The sequence below is a fragment of the Heptranchias perlo genome, unplaced genomic scaffold, assembly GCF_035084215.1.
Source record: "Heptranchias perlo isolate sHepPer1 unplaced genomic scaffold, sHepPer1.hap1 HAP1_SCAFFOLD_56, whole genome shotgun sequence".
Lineage (NCBI taxonomy): Eukaryota > Metazoa > Chordata > Chondrichthyes > Hexanchiformes > Hexanchidae > Heptranchias > Heptranchias perlo.
In genome coordinates, this window is record NW_027139581.1 from 2473262 (window position 1) to 2494148 (window position 20887).

Genomic DNA, 20887 nt, shown 5'->3' on the forward strand with positions numbered 1-20887 from the left:
CATTACACATTGGAACTGACGGGCTGGATTGATGTTTATTTTCCAATTGCAGCTCAGGACCTTCAATCCCAGCGTCAACCCGGAGCAAATGCGCTCCCGACCAATAGGAAGAGCGGAGAGGGACTGGAGGACCGAGCGGGCGGTTGGTCCTCCAACCAATTGGAGTGTGTGAGGGGTGGGACTTGCGGCGGAGGGTCTGAGCCCGGATCTCGCTCCGTGTCTGGATCTCTGCCGAATTTTTGAAACTTGATTCATCTCAAGATAAAACTCCAGAAGAAAACTGGACCTTTCAGTTGTGGCTTTAAACAGATGAAACCCTGTGGTGTCGAGCAAACAGTTCAACATTTGTTAGTAAAATGACTCTGATGAAGTAATGGAGAGCCATGTATCCAAGTTTGCTGATGACACTGAGTGCAGAGGCACAGTAAATAGTGTAGATGGGAGCAGAAAGTTGCAAGGGGGCAATAATAGATTCAGTGAGTGGTCAAAACGGTGGCAGGTGGAGTTGAATGTGGGGAAATGTGAATTCACCCACTTTGAACCTAAGACAGAGATCAGAGCATTTACCAAACGGCAAGCAGCGAGAAACTGTGGAGGAGCAGAGAGATTTCGGGGTCCAAGTACCGAAATCACTAAAAGCTAGTGGACAGTTACAAAAAATAATTTTAAAGGCTAAAGGAATGATGGCCTTCATCTCAAGGGGGCTGGAATATAAAGGGGTGGAAGTGATGTTACAGTTGTACAGAGCTCTGGTTAAACCCCATCTGGAGACTGCCTTCAGTTCTGGGCACTGCACCTCAGGGAGGATATACTGGCCTTGGAAGGGGTGCAGCACAGATTCACCAGAGTGATACTGACAGATTGCATAGACTGGGCTTGTTTTGAGTGGAGCTTGGAAGATTAAGGGGTGATCTAATCGAGGTGATTGAAGGATTTGATAGGGCAGATAGAGAGAAACTACTTCCTCTGGTGGGGGAGTCCAGAACAAGGGGGCATAACCTTAAAATTAGAGCGAGGCCATTCAGGGGCGATGTCAGGAATCACTTCTTCGCACAAAGGGCAGTGGAAATCTGGAACTCTCTCCCTGAGAGCAGTCGAGGCTGGGGGTCAAGTGAAAATTTCAGATCTGAGATTGATAGATTTTTGATAGGCGAGGGTATTAAAGGTTATGGTACCAAGGCGGGTAGATGGAGTTAAGATACAGATCAGATATGATACAATTAAATGGCGGAACAGGTTGGAGGGGCTGAATGGCCTCCTCCTGTTCATAATGATTAAATGTTCCTAATCTCTGCACTAATGACAGAACGGACCGATTGTTAATAGGAGCTGCGTTAATGAAATCCCCTGACATTCAAAGATAAACGGGACTGTCCCTTTAACTATAAACAAAGGGGAGTGCCTGTGCCTTTAAATATCTGCCCCATTCCCACAGGCAGTGGGAGGAGGAACAGCGCGCGGTCTCATTCCGCCCAAAACCAGCGGGGCCTCGCGCGAGGGAGCAGCTCCATGAGGGGGCGGGGCCAGTGTGTGAGGGCGGGGCCTCGGCTCTGAAGTCTCCAGGAGCCCAGCGCGCAGGCGCGGGAAAGGGTCCGCGCGGTCGCCAGACGGAGTCGGAGGGTCGGGAGCAGGTCGGTGGGGTGCCGGGGACAGGACACTGAGAAACCGGGCGGAGGCCGCGCCCCACGGCTTATAAACATGGAGCGGGGACGCAGGACCCGAGTCGGATCCTCTGATCCCGAGTGTGAGCAGCCGGACGGCAACTGCGGGATTTCTCCCCGGAGATAGGCCGGGTTACCGGGGGAACCGGCCGCCATCTTAGTACAGGAGGATAGGAGCGTCACTGCGCATGAGCGGCCATCTTGGTACAGGATGTGGTAGCGTCACGGCGCATGCGCGGCCACCTTGGTGCAGGGACAGAGAGGGCGGGGCTTCAGGATATTTCACTCAGAATCTCAACCCGTGCTGTACCTGTCCTGTGAGTGTTTGATGGGACAGTGTAGAGGGAGCTTTACTCTGTATCTAACCCGTGCTGTACCTGCCCCGGGAGTGTTTGATGAGACAGTGCAGAGGGAGCTTTACTCTGTATCTAACCCGTGCTGTACCTGCCCCGGGAGTGTTTGATGGGACAGTGTAGAGGGAGCTTTACTCTGTATCTAACCCGTGCTGTACCTGCCCTGGGAGTGTTTGATGGGACAGTGTAGAGGGAGCTTTACTCTGTATCTAACCCGTGCTGTACCTGCCCCGGGAGTGTTTGATGGGACAGTGTAGAGGGAGCTTTACTCTGCATCTAACCCGTGCTGTACCTGCCCTGGGAGTGTTTGATGGGACAGTGTAGAGGGAGCTTTACTCTGTATCTAACCCGTGCTGTACCTGCCCCGGGAGTGTTTGATGGGACAGTGTAGAGGGAGCTTTACTCTGTATCTAACCCGTGCTGTACCTGCCCTGGGAGTGTTTGATGGGACAGTGTAGAGTGAGCTTTACTCTGTATCTAACCCGTGCTGTACCTGCCCCGGGAGTGTTTGATGGGACAGTGTAGAGGGAGCTTTACTCTGTATCTAACCCGTGCTGTACCTGCCCTGGGAGTGTTTGATGGGACAGTGTAGAGGGAGCTTTACTCTGTTTCTAACCCGTGCTGTACCTGCCCCGGGAGTGTTTGATGGCACAGTGCAGAGGGAGCTTTACTCTGTATCTAACCCGTGCTGTACCTGCCCTGGGAGTGTTTGATGGGACAGTGTAGAGGGAGCTTTACTCTGTATCTAACCCGTGCTGTACCTGCCCCGGGAGTGTTTGATGGGACAGTGTAGAGGGAGCTTTACTCTGTATCTAACCCGTGCTGTCCCTGCCCTGGGAGTGTTTGATGGGACAGTGCAGAGGGAGCTTTACTCTGTATCTAACCCGTGCTGTACCTGCCCTGGGAGTGTTTGATGGGACAGTGTAGAGGGAGCTTTACTCTGTATCTAACCCGTGCTGTACCTGCCCCGGGAGTGTTTGATGGGACAGTGTAGAGGGAGCTTTACTCTGTATCTAACCCGTGCTGTACCTGCCCTGGGAGTGTTTGATGGGACAGTGTAGAGGGAGCTTTACTCTGTATCTAACCCGTGCTGTACCTGCCCCGGGAGTGTTTGATGGGACAGTGTAGAGGGAGCTTTACTCTGTATCTAACCCGTGCTGTACCTGCCCTGGGAGTGTTTGATGGGACAGTGTAGAGGGAGCTTTACTCTGTATCTGACCCGTGCTGTACCTGCCCCGGGAGTGTTTGATGGGACAGTGTAGAGGGAGCTTTACTCTGTATCTAACCCGTGCTGTACCTGCCCCGGGAGTGTTTGATGGGACAGTGTAGAGGGAGCTTTACTCTGTATCTAACCCGTGCTGTACCTGCCCTGGGAGTGTTTGATGGGACAGTGTAGAGGGAGCTTTACTCTGTTTCTAACCCGTGCTGTACCTGCCCCGGGAGTGTTTGATGGCACAGTGTAGAGGGAGCTTTACTCTGTATCTAACCCGTGCTGTACCTGCCCTGGGAGTGTTTGATGGGACAGTGTAGAGGGAGCTTTACTCTGTATCTAACCCGTGCTGTACCTGCCCCGGGAGTGTTTGATGGGACAGTCTAGAGGGAGCTTTACTCTGTATCTAACCCGTGCTGTCCCTGCCCTGGGAGTGTTTGATGGGACAGTGTAGAGGGAGCTTTACTCTGTATCTAACCCGTGCTGTACCTGCCCCGGGAGTGTTTGATGGGACAGTGTAGAGGGAGCTTTACTCTGTATCTAACCCGTGCTGTACCTGCCCTGGGAGTGTTTGATGGGACAGTGTAGAGGGAGCTTTACTCTGCATCTAACCCATGCTGTACCTGCCCTGGCAGTGTTTGATGGGACAGTGTAGAGGGAGCTTTACTCTGTATCTAACCCGTGCTGTACCTGCCCTGGGAGTGTTTGATGGGACAGTGCAGAGGGCGCTTTACTCTGCACGTAACCCGTGCTGTACCTGCCCTGGGAGTGTTTGATGGGACAGTGTAGAGGGAGCTTTAATCTGTACGTAACCCGTGCTGTCCCTGCACTGGGAGTGTTTGATGGGACAGTGTAGAGGGAGCTTTACTCTGTGTCTAACCCGTGCTGTACCTGCCCCGGGAGTGTTTGATGGGACAGTGCAGAGGGAGCTTTACTCTGTACGTAACCCGTGCTGTACCTGCCCTGGGAGTGTTTGATGGGACAGTGTAGAGGGAGCTTTACTCTGTACCTAACCCGTGCTGCACCTGCCCTGGGAGTGTTTTGGACAATGTGGAGGGTGCTTTGCTCTGCATCTACCCCGTGCTGCACCTGTCCTGGCAGTGTGAGACGGCACATTGTCGAGGGAGCTTTACTCTGTATCTAACCCGTGCTGTACCTGCCCTGGGAGTGTTTGATGGGACAGTGTAGAGGGAGCTTTACTCTGTATCTAACCCGTGCTGTATCTGCCCTGGGAGTGTTTGATGGGACAGTGTAGAGGGAGCTTTACTCTGTATCTAACCCGTGCTGTCCCTGCCCTGGGAGTGTTTGATGGGACAGTAGAGGGAGCTTTACTCTGTACGTAACCTGTGCTGTCACTGCCCTGGGAGTGTTTGATGGGACAGTGTCGAGGGAGCTTTACTCGGTATCTAACCCGTGCTGTCCATGCCCTGGGAGTGTTTGATGGGACAGTGCAGAGGGAGCTTTACCCTGTATCGAACCCATGCTGGACCTGCCCCGGGAGTGTTTTATGGGACAGTGTGGAGGGAGCTTTACTCGGTATCTAACCCATGCTGTACCTGCCCCGGGAATGTTTGATGGGACAGTGTGGAGGGAGCTTTACCCTGTATCTAACCCATGCTGTACCTGCCCCGGGAGTGTTTGATGGGACAGTGTGGAGTGAGCTTTACCCTGTATCTAACCCGTGCTGTCCCTGCCCTTGGAGTGTTTGGTGGGACAATGTCGAGGGAGCTTTATTCTGTATCTAACCTGTGCTGAACCTTCCCCGGGAGTGTTTGATGGGACAGTGCAGAGGGAGCTTTACTCGGGATCTAACCCGTGCTGCACCTGCCCCAGGAGTGTTTGATGAGACAGTGCAGAGGGAGCTTTACTCGGGATCTAACCCGTGCTGCACCTGCCCTGGGAGTGTTTTGGACAATGTGGAGGGTGCTTTGCTCTGCATCTACCCCGTGCTGCACCTGTCCTGGGAGTGTTTGATGGGACAGTGCAGAGGGAGCTTTACTCTGTATCTAACCCGTGCTGTGCCTGCCCTGGGAGTGTTTGATGGGACAGTGCAGAGGGAGCTTTCCTCTGTATCGAACCCGTGCTGTACCTGCCCTGGGAGTGTTTGATGGGACAGTGTGGAGGGAGCTTTACTCTGTATCTAACCCGTGCTGTCCCTGCCCTGGGAGTGTTTGATGGGACAGTGCAGAGGGAGCTTTCCTCTGTATCGAACCCGTGCTGTACCTGCCCTGGGAGTGTTTGATGGGACAGTGTGGAGGGAGCTTTACTCTGTATCTAACCCGTGCTGTCCCTGCCCTGGGAGTGTTTGATGGGACAGTGTGGAGGGAGCTTTACTCTGTATCTAACCCGTGCTGTCCCTGCCCTGGGAGTGTTTGATGGGACAGTGTCGAGGGAGCTTTATTCGGTATCTATTCCGTGCTGTCGCAGCCCTGGGAGTGTTTGATGGAACATTGCAGAGGGAACTTTGCACTCTATCTGACCTTATTGTACCTGCCCTGGGAGTGTTTGTTGGGACAGTGCGGAGGGAACTTTACACTCCATCTCACCCGTGCTGTACCTGCCCCGGGAGTGTTTGATGGGACAGTGTGGAGTGAGCTTTGCTCTGTATCTCACCCGTGCTGTAACTGCCCCGGGAGTGTTTGATGGGACAGTGCAGAGGGAGCTTTACTCTGCACATAACCCGTGCAGTCCCTGCCCTGGGAGTGTTTGATGGGACAGTGTGGAGGGAGCTTCACTCTCTATCTAACCCGTGCTGTACCTGCCCTGGGAGTGTTTGATGGGACAGTGTAGAGGGAGCTTTACTCGGTATCTAACCCGTGCTGTACCTGCCCTGGGATTGTTTGATGGGACAGTGTAGAGGGAGCTTTACTCGGTATCTGACCAATGCTTTAACTGCCGCGGGAGTGTTTGATGGGACATTGTAGAGGGAGCTTAACCCTCTATCTAACCTGTGCTGTGTCTGCCCTGGGAGTGTTTGATGGGACAGTGTCAAGGGAGCTTTACCCTGTATCTAAACTGTGCTGTTCCTGCCCCGGGAGTGTTTAGGACACTGTAGAGGGACCTTGACTCTGCACCTAACCCGTGCTATACCTTCCCGGGACTGTTTGATGGGACATTGTGGAGTGAGCTTTGCTCTGTATCTCACCCGTGCTGTAACTGCCCCGGGAGTGTTTGATGGGACAGTGCAGAGGGAGCTTTACTCTGCACATAACCCGTGCAGTCCCTGCCCTGGGAGTGTTTGCTGGGACAGTGTGGAGGGAGCTTTACTCTCTATCTAACCCGTGCTGTACCTGCCCTGGGAGTGTTTGATGGGACAGTGTAGAGGGAGCTTTACTCGGTGTCTGACCAATGCTTTCCCTGCCCTGGGAGTGTTTGATGGGACAGTGTCAAGGGAGCTTTACTCTCGATCTAACCTGTGCTGTCCCTGCCCTGGGAATGTTTGGGACAGTGCAGAGGGAGTTTTACTCTGTATCTAATCCGTGCTGTACCTGCCCTGGGAGTGTTTGGGACAGTGTGCAGCAATCAATAACCAATGATTAACACTATTCACCCCTATTTATTAAAATCTGTGATATAGTTTCTGAACAGCTTCATCAACGGAGCCTCTCACTTTTCCTCTCCCTATTCTTCTTCCCAAAATGTATCACTTCACATTTCTCTGCATTAAATTTCATCTGCCATCTATCTGTCCAATTTTTTATCCAGTGTCCGTGACACTGAAGTCACTTCCAGTCCTCTTCACAGTTCCCCACACTCCCTATCTTGGTGGCATTTGAATTATCTGGAGATTTTCATCTTGTGCCCTTTTCTACCCGAGCCCAGTTCATTTCGCTGTATTGAGAAGAGCAATGGACCCAACACTGACCCTGGGGGACACCACTGTTGACATCCCTCCAGTCTGAACAATATCCATTATCCACGACTCTCTGTTTTCTGCCCTTTCCCCAACTTCCTGTCCACGCTGCCCCACTCCCTTCAATTCCGTGAACCTTAATTTTATCAACAAGCCTCCTGTGCGGCACCTTCTCAAACACCTTTAGACAATCCATCTACACAACACCCACTGAATTCCCTTTATCACCACACTGTGTTATTCCTCAAATAATCCCTGCTGTCTGTCCTGAATTCACCCATTTCACGAACAAATGTTGAAATGTTTGCTCCACCCCACAGGGTTCCATCTGTTTAAAGCCACACGGAGAGAGGTGGGAGAGGCCCATTGTTGGACAGTGTGAGCTGAGGGGTGGGAGAGGCCCATTGTTGGACAGTGTGAGCTGAGGGGTGGGAGAGGCCCATTGTTGGACAGTGTGAGCTGAGGGGTGGGAGAGGCCCATTGTTGGACAGTGTGAGCTGAGGGGTGGGAGAGGCCCATTGTTGGACAGTGTGAGCTGAGGGGTGGGAGAGGCCCATTGTTGGACAGTGTGAGCTGAGGGGTTGGAGAGGCCCATTGTTGGACAGTGTGAGCTGAGGGGTTGGAGAGGCCCATTGTTGGACAGTGTGAGCTGAGCAGGCGCAGGAGACGCAGACTTCAGTGAACACCGAGTGCCCCACAGACCCCAATATAAAACAGTGAACATTATCCCCCCCAGACCCCAATATAAAACAGTGAACATTATCCCCCAGACCCCAATATAAAACAGTGAACATTATCCCCCCCAGACCCCAATATAAAACAGTGAACATTATCCCCCCCAGACCCCAATATAAAACAATGAACATTATCCCCCCCAGACCCCAATATAAAACAGTGAACATTATCCCCCCAGACCCCAATATAAAACAGTGAACATTATCGCCCCCAGACCCCAATATTAAACAGTGAACATTATCCCCCCCAGACCCCAATATAAAACAGTGAACATTATCCCCCCAGACCCCAATATAAAACAGTGAACATTATCCCCCCCAGACCCCAATATAAAACAGTGAACATTATCCCCCCCAGACCCCAATATAAAACAGTGAACATTATCCCCCCAAACCCCTCCCCCCAGACCCAAATGACGACGGATCAGGGAACGTCTCTAAAGGAAGTTGGAATGGTAACTGGTCAGAGAGCGTCTCTTTGATAGAGAAATCGGGATGTGTCAGTGAATATAAGAAGGAAAAATGGAGATGGATCAAGGAGAGCCCATCACCAAAATTGGGAGATGTTGTGGAAGAGGGGGAGAGAACTTCACGGGGAGGGAGAGAGGGGAACCAGTGAGTGCAGAACTGAACCCAGTCAGAGTCAACACCTTCAGAGGGAGGGAGAGAAAACTCAGATGGAATGAAATATGTTGGGGATGGTGCGATGGGTTTGGATTTCAGCACAGGGAGGAGGGAGAGTGTGTGGGACGGGGATTTACAGTCTGGGGGAATGAGCGGGAAGAATATTCTGTCGAAACTAGAATTGTCTGTTCTGAATTTCTATCCTGTATTTACAGTGAGGACTTTTGTAAACTCCTTTTACAGGGGATTCGAAGATGAGGATTCACAGACGGGAAAATCAAACCAAACCTCAAGTCAATCTGACCGAGTCACTCGATTCATCAGGACCTGAATATCATCGGCCTTTGAATGTGGAAGGAGAAATGTTTGTCTGTTCTGTCTGTGGGAAAAGATTTCAAACATCAGTGTGACTGGAAAATCACTGAGTCACACACACCCGAGTGAGAGTGTTCCAGTGCACTGACTGTGGAAAGAGCTTGACCTGGTGACACAGCCTGAAAAAACATCGCACCATTCACAGCGGGGAGAAACCGTCCACGTGTTCTGTGTGTGGACGAGGCTTCAACTGATCGTCCAACCTGGAGAGACACAAGGACACCCGGACCACGGAGACACCGTGGAAATGTGGGGACTGTGGGAAGGGATTCAATTACCCATCCCAGCTGGAAACTCATCGACGCAGTCACACTGGGGAGAGGCCGTTTATCTGCTCCTCATATGGGAAGGGATTCACTCAGTCATCCACTCTGCTGAGACACCACCGATTTCAAACTGGGGAGAGGCCGTTCACCTGCTCCGTGTGTGGGAAAGGATTAACTTGTTCATCCAGCCTCATTTCACACCAACTTGTTCACAGTGATAAGAGAAATTTTAAATGTTCTGACTGTGAGAAGAGGTTTAAAAGCAGGAATGCTCTACTGAGACACCAACGTACTCACACTGGGGAGAGACCGATTATCTGCTCCGTGTGTGGGATGGGATTCACTCAGTCATCCACCCTGCTGAGACACCAGCGAGTTCACACCGGGGAGAGGCCGTTCACCTGCGCAGAGTGCGGGAAGGGATTCACTCAGTCATCCACGCTGCTGAGACACCAGCGAATTGACACTGGGGAGAGGCCGTTCACCTGCGCAGAGTGCGGGAAGGGATTCGCTCATTCAGCCGACCGGCTGAGGCACCAGCGAGTTCACACTGGGGAGAGGACGTTCACCTGCTCCGTGTGTGGGAAAGGATTCACTTGTTCATCCAGTCTCATTGAACACCAACTTGTTCACAGTGATAAGAGACCTTTAAAATGTTCTGACTGTGAGAAGAGGTTTAAAAGCAGGAATGCTCTCCTGAGACACCAACGTACTCACACTGGGGAGAGGCCGTTTACCTGCTCCGCATGTGGGAAAGGATTCACTCGGTCATCCGCCCTGCTGATTCACCAGCGAGTTCACACTGGGGAGAGGCCGTTCACCTGCTCAGAGTGTGGGAAGGGATTCACTCAGTCATCCGCCCTGCTGATTCACCAGCGAGTTCACACTGGGGAGAGGCCGTTCACCTGCTCAGAGTGTGGGAAGGGATTCACTCAGTCATCCGCCCTGCTGATTCACCAGCGAGTTCACACGGGGGAGAGACCGTTCACCTGCTCTGTGTGTGGGAAGGGATTCACTTGTTCATCCAGTCTCATTGAACACCAACCTGTTCACACTGATAAGAGACCTTTTAAATGTTCTGACTGTGGGAAGAGCTTTAAAAGCACAAACGGACTGCTGACACACCAACGCACTCACAATGGGGAGAGACCGTTCACCTGCTCAGAGTGTGGGAAGGGATTCAGTCAGTCAAGCAACCTGCTGATTCACCAGCGAGTTCACACGGGGGAGAGACCGTTCACCTGCTCCGTGTGTGGGAAGGGATTCACTCAGTCATCCAACCTGCAGTCACACCAGCGAGTTCACATGTTACCACAGGGGTTGGATTCTGCTGCTGTTCATCACATCCAGGGCTGAACCATGTTCATTCTGACAGTTGGGGTTTGTTTCTGATAATAACCCCTATAACTGGGCTGGAGTTTAATATTCTGTATCAGTCTCAAATAAATCAGCTTTCTTTTCAAGACAGTGTACCATTGTTTAAAAAGGGAGAAAGGGATAGACTGAGTAATTACAGGCCAGTCAGCCTCACCTCGGTGGTGGGCAAATGATTGGAAACAATTCTGAGGGACAATATTAATCGTCATTTAGAAAGGCACGGATTAATCAAGGACAGTCAGCATGGATTTGTTCAGGGAATGTCGTGTCTGACTAAGTTGATTGACTCTTATGAGGAGGTAACGAGGAGGGTCGATGAGGGCAACGCGTTTGATGTAGTATACATGGATTTTAGCAAGTCTTTTGACAAGGTCCCACATGGCAGACTGGTCAAAAAAGTTAAATCCCTTGGGATCAAAGGGAAAGTGGCTAGTCGGATCCAAAGTTGGCTCAGTGGCAGGAAGCAAAGGGTGATGGTTGACAGATGTTTTTGCAACTGGAAGGCTGTTTCCAGTGGGGTTCCTCAAGGCTCACTATTGGTCCCTTGCTTTTTGTGGTATATATTAATGATTTGCACTTGAATGTGGAGGACTTGATCAAGAAGTTTGCAGATGATACATAAATTGGCCGTGTGGTTGGTAGTGAGGAGGAAAGCTGTAGACTGCAGGAAGATATCAATGGACTGGTCAGGTGGGCAGAAAAGTGGCAAATGGAATTCAATCCAGAGAAGTGTGAGGTAATGCAATTGGGGAGAGCAAACAAGGCGAGTATCTGTCCATGACGGTATTGGTAGGAGTGACCACCGCACAGTCCTTGTGGAGCCAAGTCCCGTCTTCACACTGAGGACACCATCCAACGTGTTGTGTGGCACTGCCATCGTGCTAAATGGGATAGATTCAGAACAGATCGAGCAGCTCAAAACTGGGCATCCGTGAGACGCTGTGGGCCATCAGCAGCAGCAGCAGAATTGGAATCCAACACAATCTGTAACCTCATGGTGTTCATATTCCTCACTCGTATAAACATACGAATTAAGAGCAGGAGTAGGCCATTCGGCCCCTCGAGCCTGATCTGTCATTTGATAAGATCATGGCTGATCTGATTGTGACATCAACCCTACTTTCCCATCTACCTACTAGAACATTTGACTCCCTTGATAATCAGGAATCTATCTAACTCGGCCTTAAAAATATTCAATGACCCTGCCTCCCCCGCTCTCTGGGGAAGGGAGTTCCTCAGACTCACGACCTTCAGGGAAAAAAAATTCTCCTCATCTCCGTCTTAAATGGGAGACCCCTTATTTTTAAACTGTGGCCCCTAGTTCTAGTCTCTCCCACAAGGGGAAACATCCTCTCAGCGTCTATCCCTTCTATTCCCCTCAGGATCTTATGTGTTTCAATAAGATCACCTCTCATCCTTCTAAACTCCAATGTATACAGGCCCAACTTGTCCAACCTTTCCTCATAAGATAACCCCCTCATCCCAGGAATCAGTCGAGTGAACCTTCTCTGAACCGCCTCCAAAGCAATTATGTCCTTTCTTAAATAAGGAGACCAAAACTGCACACAGTATTCCAGATGTGGTCTCACCAATGCCCTGAACAACTGTAGTAAAACATTTCCACTTTTATATTCCATTCCCCTTGTAGTAAATGAGAACATTCCATTTGCCTTCCTAATCACTTCTTGTACCTACATACTAACTTTCTGTGATTCATGTACTACGATACCCAGATCCCTCTGTACTTCAGAGTTCTGCAATCTCTCTCCATTTAAATAATATACTGCTTTTCTATTCCTCTTGCCAAAGTGGACAAGTTCACATTTTCCCACATTATACTCCATCTGCCAAATTTTTGCTCACTCACTTAACCTATCTATATCCCTTTATGAACTCCTTATGTCCTCTTCACAACTTACTTTCCGACCTACCTTTGTCTCATTAGCAAATTTAGCAACAATACATTTGGTCCCTTCATCCAAGTCATTGATATAGATTGTAAATAGTTGAGGCCCAAGCACTGATCCCTGTGGCACTCCACTTGTTACATCTTGCCAACCTGAAAATGACCCATTTATGCCCACTCTCTGTTTCCTGTTTGCTAACCAATCCTTTATCCATGCTAATATGTTACCCCGACACCATGAGTTCTTATTTTGTGCAGTCACCTTTGATGTGGGACCTTGTCAAAAGCCTTCTGGATATCCAAGTACACCTCATCCACAGGGTCCCCTTTATCCACGTTGCTTGTTACTTCCTCAAATAACTCTAATAAATTATTCAAACACGATTTCCCTTTCACAAAGCCGTGTTGACGCTGCCTGATTGCATTGAGATTTTCTAAGTGCCCTGCTAGAACCTCCTTAATAATAGATTCTCGCATTTTCCCCATGACAGATGTTAAGCTAACTGGCCTGTAGTTTCCGGCTTTCTGTCTCCCTCCTTTCTTGAATAGAGGAGTTATGTTCACTATTTTTCAATCTGATGGGACCCTTCCAGAACCTGGGGAATTTTGGAAAATTAATACCAATGCACCGACTATCTCTGCAGCCACTTCTTTTAATACCCTCGAATGAAGTCCGTCAGGACCTGGGAACTTGTCAGCTTTTAGATTTAATATTTTTTCAAGACCCTTTCCCTGGTGATTGTAAATGTTTTAAATTCCTCCCTCCCTTTCACCTCTTGATCCACAATTATTTCTGGCATGTTATTTGTATCCTCTACAGTGAAGACGGATGCAAAATATCTGTTCAATTCATCCACAATTTCCTTATTCTCCATTATTAATTCCCCAGACTCACTCTCTAGAGGACCAACTCTCACTTTACTTACTCTTCTTTTTAAACACCTGTAGAAACTCTTACTATCTGTTATTATATTTCTAGCTCGCTTTCTCTGGTACTCAAATCTCTCCCTCATTATTCTTTTAGTCATTCTTTGCTGTTTTTTATATTTTGACCAATCTTCTGACCTGTCACTAATCTTTGTGGAATTGTATGCTTTTTCTTTCAATTTGATACGATCTTTAACTTCCTTAGTTGGCCAAGGATGGTATGTCCTTCCCCTCGAGTCTTTCTTTCTCACTGGAATGTATCTTTGCTGAGTGTTATGAAATATCCCATGAAATGTCTGCCACTGCATCTCTACTGACATATCCCTTAACCGAAGTTCCCAGTTCACTTTCGCCAGCTCTGTCTTCTGTCACTCTACCATTACCAACAATCCAGGGGATCAACCCTGGTTCAATGAGGAGTGTGGAAGAGCATGCCAGGAGCAGCACCAGGTGTACCTAAACATGAGGTGCCAACACAGGACGACATGCATGCTAAACAGTGGAAACAATATGCTATGGACAGAGCTAAACGATTCCACAACCAACGGATCAGATCAAAGCTCTGCAGTCCCGTCACATCCAGTCATGAATGGTGGTAGACAATTGAACAACTCACGGGAGGAGGAGGCTCCATGAACATCCCCATCGTCAATGATGGCAGAGTCCAGCATATGAGTGCAAAAGACAAGGCTGAAGCGTTTGCAACCATCTTCAGCCAGAAGTGCCGAGTGGATGATCCATCTTGGCCTCCTCCCCCTATCCGCACCATCACAGAAGCCAGTCTTCAGCCAATTCGATTCACTCCACGTGATATCAAGAAATGGCTGAATGCACAAAGCCCCCGACAACATCCCGGCTGTCGTGCTGAAGACTTGTGCTCCAGAACTAGCTGCGCCTCGAGCCAAACTGTTCCAGTACAGCTACAACACTGGCATCTGCCCGACAATGTGGAAAATTGCCCAGATATGTCCTGTCCACAAAAAGCAGGACAAATCGAATCCGGCCAATTACCGCCCCATCAGTCTACTCTCAATCATCAGCAAAGTGATGGAAGGTGTCGTCGACAGTGCTATCAAGCGGCACTTCCTCACCAATTCTCAGTTTGGGTTCCGCCAGGACAACTCGGCTCCAGACCTCATTACAGCGATGGTGCAAACATGGACAAAAGAGCTGAATTTCAGAGGTGAGGTGAGAGTGACTGTCCTTGACATCAAGGCAGCATTTGACAAGAGTGCAGCACCAAGGAGCCCTCGTAAAATTGAAGTCATTGGGAATCAGGGGGAAGACTCTCCAGTGGCTGGAGTCATACCTCGCACAAAGGAAGATGGTAGTGGTTGTTGGAGGCCAATCATCTCAACCCCAGGACATTGCTGCAGGAGTTCCTCAGGGCAGTGTCCGAAGCCCAACCATCTTCAGCTGCTTCATCAATTACCTTCCGTCCATCATAAGGTCAGAAATGGGGACGTTCACTAATGATTGCACAGAGCTCGGTTCCATTCGCAACCCCTCAGACAATGAAGAAGTCCGTGCCCGCATGCAGCAAGACCTGGACAACATCCAGGCTTGGGCTGATAAGTGGCAAGTAACATTTGCGCCAGACAAGTGTCAGGCAATGACCATCTCCCCTTGACATTCAACGGCATTACCATCGCTGTATCCCTCACCATTGACCAGAAACTTAACTGGACCAGCCACGTAAATACTATGGGTACAAGATCAGGTCAGACGCTGGGTATTCTGTGGCGAGTGACTCACCTCCTGATTCCCCAAAGTCTTTCCACCATCTACAAGGCACAAGTCAGGAGTGTGATGGAATACTCTCCGCTTGCCTGGATGAGTGCAGCTCCAACAACACTCAAGAAAGTTGACACCATCCAGGACAAAGCAGCCCGCTTGATTGGCACCCCATCCACCACCCTGAACAGTCACTCCCTTCACCACCGGATCACAGTGGCTGCAGTGTGTACCATCCACAGGAAGCACTGCAGCAACTCACCAAGGTTTCTTCGACAGCACCTCCCAAACCCGTGACCTCTACCACCGAGAAGAACAAGGGCAGCAGGCACATGGGAACACCACCACCTGACATTCCCCTCCAAGTCACACACCATCCCGACTTGGAAATATATCGCCATTCCTCCATCGTCGCTCGGTTAAAATCCCTGAACTCTCTACCGAATAGCACCGTGGGAGAACATTCAACACAGAGACTGCAGCGGCTCAAGAAGGCGGCTCGCCACCACCTTCTCAAGGGCAATTAGGGATGGGCAATAAATGCTGGCCTTGCCAGCGAGGCCCACATCCCATGAACGAATAAAAAAAGAAAAAGTATACAGTAAATGGAAGGATACTGAGAGGTGCAGAGGAACAAAGGGATCTTAGAGTGCATGTCCACAAATCCCTGAATGTAGCAGGACAGGTAGATAAGTTGGTTAAAAAGGGAGACAGGATACTTTCCTTAATTAGCCGAGGCATAGAATATAAGAGCAGAAAGGTTATGCTCGAACTGTATAAAACAATAGTTAGGCTACAGCTAGAGTACTGCATACAGTTCTGGTCACCACATTGCAGGAAAGATGTGATTGCACTCGGGAGGGTACAGTGGAGATTTACAAAGATATTGCCAGGGCTGGAGAATTTTAGCTATGAGGAAAGATTGGATAGGCTGGGGTTGTTTTCTTTGGAACAGAAGAGGCTGGGGGGAGATTTAATTGAGGTGTATAAAATTATGAGGGGCGAGATGGAGTGAACAGGAATGACCTATTTTCCTTCACAGAGGGGTCAGTGACCAGGGGGCATTGATTTAAAGTATTGGCGGAAGGATTAGAGGGGACTTGAAAAATTTTTTTCATCCAGAGGGTGGTGGGGGTCTGGAACTCACCACCTGAAAGGGTGGTCGAGGCAGCAACCTTCATCACATTTAAAGGGTACCAGGATATGCACTTGAAGTGCCGTAACCTACAGGGCGATGGACCAAGAGCTGGAAAGTGGGATGAGGCTGGATAGCTCTTTTTCAACTGGCATGGACAAGATGGGCCGATTGGCCTCCTTCGTCTCATAAATTTCTATGATTCTCCCCACCTCAACATCACTCTCCTCACACTGACCCCTGCGACAGGGGAAGAGGGGACATTTACCAGACTCCCCACTAAAAACCCTCAGTGTCCCTCTCCAGGATGAAGAGGGGACATTTACCAGACTCGCAACTATTGACCCTCAGTGTCCCTCTCATGGGTGAAGAGGGGACATTTACCAGACTCCCCACTATTGACCCTCAGTGTCCCTCTCACGGGTGAAGAGGGGACTTTTACCAGACTCCTCACGATAGACCCTCAGTGTCCCTCTCACAGGTGAAGAGGCGACATTTACCAGACCCCCCACTATAGACCCTCAGTGTCCCTCTCACGGGTGAAGAGGGGACATTTACCAGACTCCCCACTATAGACCCTCAGTGTCCCTCTCACGGGTGAAGAGGGGACATTTACCAGACTCCCCACTATTGACCCTCAGTGTCCCTCTCAGGGGTGAAGAGGGGACATTTACCAGACTCCCCACTATTGACCCTCAGTGTCCCTCTCACGGGTGAAGAGGGGACATTTACCAGACTCCCCACTATAGACCCTCAGTGTCCCTCTCCCAGGTGAAGAGGGGACATTTACCAGACTCCCCACTGTTGACCCTCAGTCTCTCGCATTGACCTGGTCCTGGACTCGGTCTTCCTGTACCAAAATGGCCGCGCATGCGCCGTGACGCTCCCTCCTCCTGTACCAAGATGGCGGCCGGTTTCCCCGGTAACCCGGGCCTGTCCCCGGGGAGAAGCCTTCAGCTGCCGCCCGGCTGAAGACACGCGGGACCAGAGGATCCTTTTCGTTCCCTGCGGCCGCACTCCATCTTTAAACGACCGACGGCGGGGCCTCCCTCCGGCTTATGAATCTCCGGACCGGGCGCTCGCCGACCGTCTTCAGACCTCCGACTCCGTCTGTGGATCGCTCAGAGCCTCTCCCGCGCCAGCGCGCTGAGCTCCGGGGATAGGGAAAGGGCGGGGTCTCCCGCGCGGGGGAGCAGGGGCGGTTTTTTTTATTCGTTCACGGGATGTGGGCGTCGCTGGAGAGAGCAGCATTTATTGCCCATCCCTAATCGCCCCTTGAGAAGGTGGTGGTGAGCCGCCTTCTTGAACCGCTGCAGTCCGTGTGGTGACGGTTCTCCCACAGTGCCGTTCGGAAGGGAGTTCCAGGATTTTGACCCAGCGACGATGAAGGAACGGCGATATATTTCCAAGTCGGGATGGGTTGTGACTTGGAGGGGAACGTGCAGGTGGTGTTGTTCCCATGTGCCTGCTGCCCTTGTCCTTCTAGGTGGTAGAGATCGCGGGTTTGGGAGGTGCTGTCGAAGAAGCCTTGGCGAGTTGCTGCAGTGCATCCTGTGGATAGTGCACACTGCAGCCATGGTGTGCCGGTGGTGAAGGGAGTGAATGTTCAGGGTGGTGAATGGGGTGCCAATCAAGCGGGCTGCTTTATCTTGGATGGTGTCGAGCTTCTTGAGTGTTGTTGGAGCTGCATTAATCCAGGCAAGTGGGGAGTATTCCATCACACTCCTGACTTGTGCCTTGTAGATGGTGGAAAGGCTTTGGGGAGTCAGGAGGTGAGACACTCGCCGCAGAATACCCAGCCTCTGACCTGCTCTTGTAGCCACAGTATTTATATGGCTGGTCCAGTTAAGTTTCTGGTCAATGGTGACCCCCAGGATGTTGATGGTGGGGGATTCGGCGATGGTAATGCCGTTGAATGTCAGGGGGAGGTGGTTAGATTCTCTGTTGTTGGAGATGGTCGTTGCCTGGCACTTATCTGGCGCGAATGTTACTTGCCACTTACGAGCCCAAGCCTGGATGTTGTCCAAGTCTTGCTGCATGCGGGCTCGGACTGCTTCATTATTTGAGGGGTTGCGAATGGAACTGAACACTGTGCAGTCATCAGCGAACATCCACATTTCTGACCTTATGATGGAGGGAAGGTCATTGATGAAGCAGCTGAAGATGGTTGGGCCTAGGACACTGCCCTGAGGAACTCCTGCAGCAATGTCCTGGGGCTGAGATGATTGGCCTCCAACAACCACTACCATCTTCCTTTGTGCTCGGTATGACTCCAGCCACTGGAGAGTTTCCCCCCTGATTCCCATTGACGGTTCCAACGGTCAATGAAACGTCAGAGCCCGCTGGCCCGCCCCATCCACACACAGTCAGGCCCCGCCCAAACATGGTCAGGCCCCGCCCAAACATGATCAGGCCCCGCCCACACACAGTCAGGCCCCGCCCCCACACTGAGCCAGGCCCCGCCCCCCACACAGTCAGGCCTCGCCCCCACTCCCTGAGTCAGGCCCCGCGCCCACTCGCTGTTTCAGGCCCCGCCCCCCACACACACAGTCAGGCCCCGCCCACACAACACAGTCAGGTCCCGCCCTCACACACAGTCAGGCCCCACCCACATACAGACAGTCAGGCCCTGCCCCCACAGTCCCCGCCCTCACACACAGACAGGCCCTGCCCCCCACACAGCCCCCTCCACACACAGTCAGGCCCCGCCCAAACATTGTCAGGCCCCGCCCACACACTGTCAGGCCCCGCCCCCACACTGAGCCAGGCCCCGCCCCACACATAGTCAGGCCCCGCCCCCACTCCCTGAGTCATGCCCCGCCCCCACAACACAGTCAGGTCCCGCCCTCACACACAGTCAGGCCCCACCCACATACAGACAGTCAGGCCCTGCCCCCACAGTCCCCGCCCTCAGACACAGACAGGCCCCGCCCCCACACAGACCCCGCCCACACATGGTCAGGCCCCGCCTCCCATTCGGAGTCAGGCCCCGCCCCCCACACCCGTGAGAGGGATGCTTCGGGTCTGTAGTGGGAAGTCTGGTAAATGTCCACTCTTCACCCGAGAGAGGAACACTGAGGATCTGTAGTGGGGAGTCTGGTAAATGTCCCCTCTTCACCCGTGAGAGGGACACTGAGGGTCTGTAGTGGGGAGTCTGGTAAATGTCCCCTCTTCACCTGTGAGAGGGACACTGAGGGTCTGTAGTGGGGAGTCTGGTAATTGTCCCCTCTTCGCCAGTGAGAGGGACACTGAGGGTCAATAGTGGGGAGTCTGGTAAATGTCCCCTCTTCACCCGTGAGAGGGACACTGAGGGTCTGCAATGGGGAGTCTGGTAAATGAGGGGGTTATCTCATGAGGAAATGTTGGACAAGTTGGTCCTGTATACACTGAAGTTTGGAAGAATGAACGATGATTTCATTGAAACAGATAAGATCCTGAGGGGACTAGAAGGGATAGATGCTGAGACGATGTTTCCCCTTGTGGGAGAGACTAGAACTCGGGGCCACAGTTTAAAAATAAGGGGTCTCCCATTTAAGACGGAGATGAGGAGAATTTTTTTCTCTGAGAGTCGTGAGTCTGTGGAAATCCCTTCCCCAGAGAGCGGTGGAGGCAGGGTCATTGAATATTTTTAAGGCTGAGTTCGATAGATTCCTGATTAACAAGGAGTCAAATGTTATCGTAGGTAGACGGGAAAGTAGGGTTGCGGTCAGAATCAGATCAGCCATGATCTTATCAAATGACAGATCAGGCTCGAGGGGCCGAATGGCCTACTCCTGCTCTTAATTCATATTTTCGGATGTTCCTACCTTTTGTGCTCTATGCCTCCATTAATAAAGCCCAGGATCCCGTCTGTTTTTTAACGGCCTTCTCAACTTCTCCTGCCACCTTCAAAGATTTGTGTACATACATCCCCAAGTCTCTCTGGTCCGGCACCCCCTGTAAAATGTACTATTTAGTTTATATTTTGCCTCTCCTCATTATTCCTTCCAAACTGTATCACTTCACACTTCTCTGTGTTAAATTTAAGCCGCCATGTGTCTGCCCATTTCACCGGTCTGTCTCTGTCCCCCTCACTCTGTTACTATGCTCCACCTGGTTTACCACATTTCCCAGTTTCTTGTCATCTTCAAACTGTGAAATTGTGCCCTGTAAACCCAAGTGCCAACCTCACGGAGACAGGGCCCGCCTGTCCCTTTCAGAATGAGTGCGGGGATGAGCTGGAAATCCCTTGATGAATTTTTCTGGGGTGGGGGAGAGCGAGCAGTCTCTTTATTCTGATCATTGAGGGCGATCTCCATCACCCAGCGGGCCCCGCGGGTGTGAAACCGCTCGATGTGGCGCTGGGCCGCGGGCTCTTGTGTTTCTGTCCATTGGATTGATTCCCGCTCCGCCCCGATCCCGCCCGTCGGATCAGTGAAATCTCCAATTAATGACAGTCAATGGCGGCAGGAACTACCCATAACGCCCCGCGGGAGTGAATACGCCCTATCCCGTTTAAAGGGGCCCAGCGCGCAGGCGCGGAGGAGACGCTGCGCTGTCGCCAGTCGGAGCTGCGGGTCCGGATGCAGGTGGACGGGAGCCGGGGGGCCGGGGATTAATAAACCGGGGGAACAGATTTCAAACATCAGTGTGAGTGGAAAATCACCGAGACACACACACCCGAGTGAGAGTGTTCCAGTGCACTGAGTGTGAAAAGAGCTTTAACCAGTTGCACAGCCTGAAAAAACATCGC

The 20887-nt window shown here is 51.2% G+C and overlaps 1 protein-coding gene across 1 annotated transcript; it reads left to right on the top strand.

The window, feature by feature from the left end:
• The first annotated feature begins 9340 nt into the window (after positions 1 to 9340).
• LOC137315810 (zinc finger protein 551-like) lies at positions 9341 to 10539 on the top strand. The gene has a single exon (XM_067980290.1). It carries the CDS (start codon positions 9410 to 9412, stop codon positions 10430 to 10432), a length of 1023 nt encoding a protein of 340 aa, XP_067836391.1. The 5' UTR covers positions 9341 to 9409; the 3' UTR covers positions 10433 to 10539.
• Positions 10540 to 20887: the final 10348 nt, after the last annotated feature.